The sequence below is a fragment of the Triticum dicoccoides genome, chromosome 3A (assembly GCF_002162155.2).
Source record: "Triticum dicoccoides isolate Atlit2015 ecotype Zavitan chromosome 3A, WEW_v2.0, whole genome shotgun sequence".
NCBI classification, from domain to species: Eukaryota; Viridiplantae; Streptophyta; class Magnoliopsida; order Poales; family Poaceae; genus Triticum; species Triticum dicoccoides.
In genome coordinates, this window is record NC_041384.1 from 745,754,491 (window position 1) to 745,762,876 (window position 8,386).

At 49.2% G+C, this 8,386-nt stretch overlaps 1 protein-coding gene across 1 annotated transcript; it reads right to left on the reverse strand.

Annotated features, from left to right (window-relative positions):
- Nucleotides 1-421: 421 nt before the first annotated feature.
- LOC119273235 lies at nucleotides 422-4,654 on the reverse strand. The gene is made up of 10 exons (XM_037554474.1): nucleotides 4,118-4,654; nucleotides 3,834-4,025; nucleotides 1,738-1,851; nucleotides 1,613-1,648; nucleotides 1,424-1,519; nucleotides 1,244-1,336; nucleotides 1,009-1,125; nucleotides 870-902; nucleotides 713-763; nucleotides 422-625 (listed from the first exon to the last, which is right to left on the reverse strand). The coding sequence occupies exons 1-10, from the start codon at nucleotides 4,652-4,654 to the stop codon at nucleotides 530-532; spliced, it is 1,365 nt and encodes a 454-aa protein (XP_037410371.1). The 3' UTR covers nucleotides 422-529.
- Between the last annotated feature and the right edge of the window lie 3,732 nt (nucleotides 4,655-8,386).

The window sequence follows — 8,386 nt, forward strand, 5'->3', positions numbered from 1 at the left end:
CCGCGAGCTGTGCAGAGGCAGGGCGGCGACCAGGGAGATGGCGAGCAAGTCAGGGTGGAGGAGGCGCATGGCACAATTGCTTTTCAGGTGTTCTCTCATCATCATGCAGGCTATGAGGGTATTGAGCTCTCACCTCTCAGTGGACTCTGGGGATCGTCATTGGTATTGGAAAATAGAGGAGCGGTGGCTAATGAGAGTTCTTTCGGCCGGGAGACAAATATTGTCGCATATTGTTATTTAGATCTTTACTTCCTTAGAGCCGCCCCCCAGCCCCGACCATTTTATTTCTACCCTTGTCAATTATTTACCTGATCATTATTGATGAATCCAGTGACCAATTTTCTTTCTTTAATAATAGATCCCATCCCACAATTCCATAGCACTCTAGGCGGATCTAGAGGCACATTTTAATAAGCTGGGTAACAGATGAACAATTTGCTCAAAGGGTACGTACGTCATATTTATAAGCCCACATGTACATGGGCATCTAATGCCAAAAGATCAGCACGGACGCAAGCAAGAAACACAGCTACGCTGGTATCTCGGCCCTGGGAATGATTCCCAAGACTTGTGCAACCTGGAGCTTCTTCCTGGCGTACTGTGCATACGTCTTTGGCAACGCACGCTGAAATTGGAAAAGAATGAGCTATTATCACATACAAAACCTGCAAGGGGAAACAATATTTTTTGCCCACCAATATCTACAACCTACCTTGTAATTAATTTCCTGCGCAATCAACTCTTGGACTCTTTGATCTGGAAGCTATATATTATACATACACCAAGGAGAGACATCATGACGATGATTGTACTATATAGTAACACATTCCAATGGATGCTAGAGCACACCATACTATAGATATACTTACTTCCTTACTAATGCCTTCTGTGCACCGGCGGAACTGCAAGGAAAGATGATTAAAGCATTTGCATCAGAAGAGATACTAATAACTAATCAACGAAAACACATACAGAACTCCTATGAAAAAACAAAAAAAATTAACCTACTTGTCGCTCCAGTTGCAAAAAACCGCCGGGCCACTCCAGCTCAGCCTTCAAAGTATGTTGGCTCAATGGAACCGGATTCTCATTGTAAACATCCTGCAGAGCATCTCTGAAACACATCTACAAGTTTTCCAACAAAGAAGACAACACCATCACCAAGCATATACAGGGTTAGAAAGCACTGACAAACCCGATCAATAATCATAAACTGTTGTTAGTTCTGATGTACAATGCTGACCTGACCCTCATTGACCCGCTTCCAAATCTCAAGAAAGGCACGGTCAAGACCTTCGACAAACAAACGATAAAGGCGAGTCCTCAATACATACTCCTAAATTTAATCGAAAGATTGCGATTGTTAGATATAATCATAACTAGAGCTGACCATCTAAATGAGCAAGCGACAAAGGAATCATACCTCGAAACCATGACATGCTAGACCCAAATGAATGTTGGTGAACCCATTGGCAATCTTAATTGATTGGTACAAACCTTTACGGCGCATTGGCTCCCACTAAATAGTAGAACAGAGAAGTTATTGTGATGCTACAATGTGTATGCAAGATTAGTTGTCATTCCATGGTTTTGAGAGGTCATATAGGCGTACCTCCAGAAAATCTTTAAGCACATGATTTTCAAGCCACTGTTAAGAACAGAAGGTTGTTAGTCCAATTTCTTTTTTACTGAACAAAGTTTTAAACTTGGACTGGCTGATCATTGCACCATGAATACCTTCATTTCCTTGACCATCTTTTCCCAGTACAGCACATACTCTCTATCAGCATCAGGGGTGTTATAAAACGCTTTGTACTGACTCCATCTGTCATATTCATACTCATTCCCACCCTGCACCATAAAGGAAGGGAAGCAGCATATCACAGCTGTCCTAAGAATAACAAGCACTGGGTATAAAGGCATGGAATGCTCTTAATATGTGTGTGACTATTATTGGTTACAGTACTTTCGCACTTCAAGAAATTCCAAGAAAAAAACAGTATTGTAACATGTAAAATATATGGGGCCTCGGCATATCAGGCAAAAAACTGTTTACACATATAAAAAAAGTATGGTACTCGTATTTGGGAGTTGTCTGCATGTGGACCGCTTGTGATTTTTTTAGGACTTGCTCTGTGCAAAAAATGCATCAGCATAATAAACTCTCAGGGAAGAAGTTTCTTAAGCGAGCCCCCCTCCCCCACCCCCCGGTCACCTCCGCATTCCCCCTCCCTCTCCCTTCCCCCCGCCACGGCCTGAGGGGCGCGGCCCCGATGATGGTGGTGGCGGCCCTGGCGGGGATCTAGCGCCTCCTCTTGGTTGGAGGGCCTCGGCTCGCTGGGGCGGCGGCCCCGACCGGTGGGCGCGGTGCGGCTCATGCGGCGGGCTGCACTGGTGGGCAGCATCCCATGATCGCGTGGGTGGCATGGAGGTTGCGGGCGAAAGTGTGGCGGAGGCTCCTCGCAGCCTGCCGTTGCTCCATGAAGAAGCTCCGCCCCGTTTCGATCAGCCCCGATCCATGCCGACACCGGCCCCTGGTGTCGTCCCTCGGAGCCGGCCTGGCGGATCTGGAGAGTGGGCGAGGTTCTAGGGGAAACACCTAACCGGCATGGCCTCCTCCTCAAAGTCGATGCCTTTGGCTCCGATTCCCTTCTTGGAGGCTTTGGGGTGGGCCCTCTCCCTCCTGCCTCCTCCCAGAGCTATGGCGAAGGCTGGTGTTCCCCTGTTATGGGCATCGATGACACCCTGTTGTCATGCTCCTTCTTGAAGGCAGCGGCCGGGAACTGCTCTTGGTGGCGGGGATGATGGTGGTGTGGTGGCAGTGCATGGTGGTCTAGCCTTCTTGATGCATCCTGCTCGGCTTCACCCATTATAATTTGATGCCCTCTTTGGTCTTCTTTGTGGTGTTGCGCCTTCATTCAACAGCTCGCGTCTGGTGCTTCGTTCTGCCACTGCCGGTGGTGGTGCTCGCTTGGTTGGTCATTCGTGTTCGTGGGTATGCTCGTCCTGCTTCTCCTATGTCAGCTTGGTCACCTTGTGTTGGGTTCTTGTGGGATCCACTCTGCCGGTCGCTGGTGCGGCACCCATCGAGCCTTGGTGAAAAAGTTGTGGCCCTTTGTGACGCGGGAGACAACTTAAGTGTTGCCCAAGTTTGGCCTGCGGATGCAGTCGGCGCTCGATACTTGCACGGTGGTGCCCTCCTTCCGTGTCCTTAGTTGGGTAGTTGGTGCAGGCGTAGTGTTGGTCGTCGACATCGCTGCTTGGTGTGTTGGCTCTATGGTGCTGCCGTTGTGTTGTTTTGCCTTGTGCCATGTATCTTTCTTTCGGCTTTGTTCTGCCTTCGATTCCCCTGTAATGTGGTGCCCTTGTAATCCTGGCCGGTTGATGGCTTTGTTAATTCAAAATAGGGCTAGGTTCGAGCTCTTCTCGGGCTCGGCCGGTGCCTTTTCTCTAAGAAAAAGGTTATAATACTTCTGTCTTTTTCTTCTAACGTGCACAGTTTATGAGATTTTTGATAATTTATTGCAAACACACATATTTTCAACTCTGTTTAATCTCCAGAAGATGTGACGTTCGTAATTTTAGTTTTGCATTTTGGCAAGAACCTCAGGCAGGCCCCAGGAACAAAGAGGTTACTCCCACAAAGCCAAGCTATAAAAACAATGAGAAATTGCAGTCATGAATCATTAACTATCCAAGCTGTCAGAGAAATATTTGTGGTCACCCGTTCAAAGGTAAGAAGAGAAGAAGAAATTGCTTACTGGCCGCGTGAGCACAGATTAAGTGTATCTGAATCACTCAACTCAAAGTTGTGAGAATACACATATACTTACAGAGTTAGGAAGGACTAGCCGCTGGTAGTCGCTCAAGTTTGCAAGTAAACAGAGGTCGTGGTCGAAATACCAGCCAAAGGCACTATCATGAAGGTAAGGAGAGAAGAACTCATTCTCCAAGCCAAGCTCCATAGGGTACTTGCATTCCAATGCAGCTTCTTCTAGCTCGTCGACAGGCTTTCCTAACAGAAACTACAAAGTTTTACTGACGAATAAGGTACATAAGACGGGCGTATATGCTTGATCGCGATAGACAGATAGGTCTGAGGTGATATGGGACTAACCAGGTAAGCTTTGAAGCGATAACGTTTATACTTGGCGAGGAGGCTGTCCAACTGCTCTTGATCCAGTCCAGTCTTAGTGTCAATTTCAGCCGGTCTGCGAGTCTTTAGTTGTCCAGAGTACTTGGCAAATTCCTCCGCAGTGATATCATCGCCCGAGTCCTCTCCAAAGTATGTATCTCCAACATCTGGTCCGTGGGGTTCGCTCAAGAACTTGTGGGCTTGATATTCTACTAGGGCAGCCCGCAGCTCATCATCATAGAAATTAGAACGAGCGAGGACTTGGACAATTTCATCGGAAGGAAGATTTGGGCTGTCGACAGCGACGCCCGCTTGTAACTGCAATCCGGCGAGGCGCGAGGCGAGGATCTCATGGTACCTGGACTGGCGGGCCGGCGGTGCGCTGGATGTCGTGCTGCTGATGTCCAATTCGACAAGGGATCCAGACAACGATGCGCCTTCTTCACCGCGGCGCCGGCGGGACGGTCCTTCGCGAGGAGACCTCCTGCGGCGGCGGCGCCTCTTCTGCGGCGTCAGCATCTGATCGGCGATCACAGGGTTCGGACGCTAGTGACCTTTGTCCTCTTGGGACGGTTCAATCCTTACCCGGGCTGGGCCTAAATGAAAGCAGGCCCAAATTTTCTTCCGGTGTTCCTTGAGGTTTTTAAACAAAAAGTACTCGTTTTAATCGAAAAAAAGTACTCATAGCTACAGACCAGGCATGAATGTACCTTCCCTCTAACCAGGGTTATGTTTCTCCAGGCGGCAATTCTCACCACTGTCGAGGCTTTACCTTCCCTCCCCCGATCCGTCCGCTGGTTCGCTCGGGGCTGTCTCGGGGTGATCCCGGATCACTCCCTGCACCCGATCGAATCGTTGGTGTGTGAAAGGGGAGTTAGGGTTCCTAGAACACCCGATTCTATCTCAATCGGGTTAGGGTTCAAGATTTCACTGGTAGGGTCAACGAAGGCGGTGTCCGGCGCGGGATCAGCAGCCGGTCTACACGAGACGATGATGGTGGAGTTTGGGCTCCACGGGGAAGGGATGGATGCAGTGATAACTAGCGCGAGCACCGAAAAAATGCTGAAGAACTAGAGGGCAATCAGCTAGCGTTAATCACACAGGGAGCCCCTGTCATGATCCCACCTCCTAGAAGAGACGCCTTGTGGTCTCGATCAAACAACGATGGCTCGACACCGAGCGGGGCTGACTTGACAGGAAATCTGCTAGCGATTGTTCCAGCTGGAGCTACAGTTATGAGTCCCCCTCTGAAGAGAAATCCCAAGAGAACAAGGACGGGTCAAGACGGTAAAGATGGCACAACCTTGGCAGCAAAAACATTTTGGCGGGCCCTCTGGATGGGCGCCGCCGAGCACAATTAGTTATTTCTGTTGGCACTGTCGCGGTGTAGGCAAAGCTGCGGCAGTTCGGGAACTTTGCGATATCGCGAGGAAGTTTGCCCCTACCGTGTTCTGCATTGTTCAAACACGGATTAGTGGAACACACGTATAAGCACTAGCTAGTACTTTGGGATATGATAGAAGTTATGCAATAGATAGTCAAGGTAGAGGTGGTGGCGTTGTTGTTTTTTTGGAATAATTCAATCCTAGTTGAGATCTTGGGTGATTCGGCTTGTCATATAGATGCAAAGATAGAAGAGGGAGGTCATGATCCATGGAGATTAACCTGTGTATATGGTGAAGCTCAAACAAACCTTTGACACCAAACATGGGATCCTTCGAGGAGGATAGCTACTTTGAGTCCTCTCTCGTGGGTATGCTTGGGGGATTTTAATGAAGTGCTACGCCCAGAAGAACACGTTGGAGTTGCTAATCACAGTAATGCTCAAATCCAACGATTCAAAGATGCGGTTGATGTTTGCATGTTGTTCGGTTTAGGCTATCAAGGCCGTTTTTGGACTTCTGAGAAAAAAGTGGCGGGGGGCTCCTACACTTTGCTGAGGCCGGACAGAGCCCTCACAAACGCGGATTGGGTCACTAGATACCCTATGGAACACCTAACACACTTGACGGTGGCGGCGTCTGACCATGCGCCAATTCTACTTGAGCTAGAGGAGGCGCAAGTACATCCGAATGGTAATTTTCGATACGAGGTCATGTGGGAATCTCACAAAACTTGGATTGAGATGGTTACTACATGATGGAATGAAGTACAACCCGAACACACTGCAAATGGCCTTCGCGGGAGGCTTTTGGCGCTCTCGAAAATCCTTTCGGGGTGGAATTTGGACACCTCTGGCAGCCTCTGAAACGATATAAAATAGCTCAAGGGGGAATTGGAGAACTTGCGCAATGTTCCTGCAAGAACCTCCCCTACTCATGCAGAGATCAAAATCAATGAGAACCTAGTGGAACTTTATCACCATGAAGAGATTATGTGGAGGCAACGATCTAGGCTAGATTGGCTCTCGGCGGCGGGTAGAAACACAAGGTTCTTCCATATGAGGGCGAGCTTGAGGCGAAAGAAAAATATGACTCGCGCTCTCTCTAATGCCCTCGGAGTTTGGGTAGATGATCCAGCAGTATTAAAACAAATGGTCACCGAATTCTATAAGAGCCTATATTCGCCAGCAGAAGGGGTCCACAGATTTGATCAAGTCCTCTTGCATGTACCACACAAGGTAACACAGGAGATGAACACAGTGATGGGGAACGTTGCAGAAAACAAAAAAATTTCCTACGGTTTCACCAACATCCATCTATGAGTTCATCTAGCAACGAATGATTGGATTGCATCTACATACCTTTGTAGATCACGTGCGGAAGCATTCAAGAATTGGGGATGAGGAAGTCGTACTCGACATGATCCAAATCACTGGAGATCCTAGCGCTGAACGGACGGCACCTCCGCGTTCAACACACGTACGGTCAGCGTAACGTCTCCTCCTTCTTGATCCAGCAAGGGGGAAGGAGAGGTTGATGAAGATCCAGCAGCACGACGACGTGGTGGTGGATGCAGGGCGTCACAGCAGCAGGGCTTCGCCGTATACTGCGAGAGAGAGAGGTGTAGCAGGGGAGAGGGAGGCGCCAAGACTCAAGGTATTGCTGCCCCCTCCCTCCCCCCCTTTATATAGGCTCCCCTAGGGGGGCGCCAGCCCTAGGAGATGGGATCTCCTAGGGAGGGCGGCGGCCAGGGCTGGAGTAGCCCCCAAGGCAAGGTGGGGCGCCCCCCCCCACCCCTAGGGTTCCAACGCTAGGCGCATGGGGTGGGCCTAGGGGGGTGCACCAGCCCACTATGGGCTGGTTCCCCTCCCCACTTTGGCCCATGGGGCCCGCCGGGATGGGTGGTCCCACCCGGTGGACCCCCGGGACCCTTCCGGTGGTCCCGGTACAATACCGGTGACCCCGAAACTTGTCCCGATGGCCGAAACAGCACTTCCTATATATAATTCTTTACCTCCGGACCATTCTGAAACTCCTCGTGACGTCCGGGATCTCATCCGGGACTCCTAACAACATTCAGGTTACTGCATATACATATCTTTACAACCCTAGCGTCACTGAACCTTAAGTGTGTAGACCCTACGGGTTCGGGAGACATGTAGACATGACCGAGACAACTCTCCGGTCAATAATCAACAGCGGGATCTGGATACCCATGTTGGCTCCCACATGCTCCTCGATGATCTCATCGGATGAACCACGATGTCGAGGATTCAAGCAACCCCGTATTCAATTCCCTTTGTCAATCGGTATGTTACTTGCCTGAGATTCGATCGTCGGTATCCCAATACCTTGTTCAATCTCCTTACCGGTAAGTCATTTTACTCGTACCGTAATGCATGATCCCGTGACCAGACACTTGGTCACTTTGAGCTCATAATGATGATGCATTACCGAGTGGGCCCAGTGATACCTCTCCGTCATATGGAGTGACAAATCCCAGTCTTGATCCGTGTCAACCCAACAAACACTATCGAAGATACCCGTAGCATACCCTTATAGTCACCCAGTTACGTTGTGACGTTTGGTACACCCAAAGCACTCCTACGGTATCCGGGAGTTACACGATCTCATGGTCTAAGGAAAGGATACTTGACATTGGAAAAACTCTAGCAAATGAAATATACGATCTTATGCTATGCTTAGGATTGGGTCTTGTCCATCACATCATTCTCCTAATGATGTGATCTCGTTATCAATGACATCCAATGTCCATAGTCAGGAAACCACGACTATCTGTTGATCAACGAGCTAGTCAACTAGAGGCTTACTAGGGATATGTTGGTGTCTATTATTCACACATGTATTA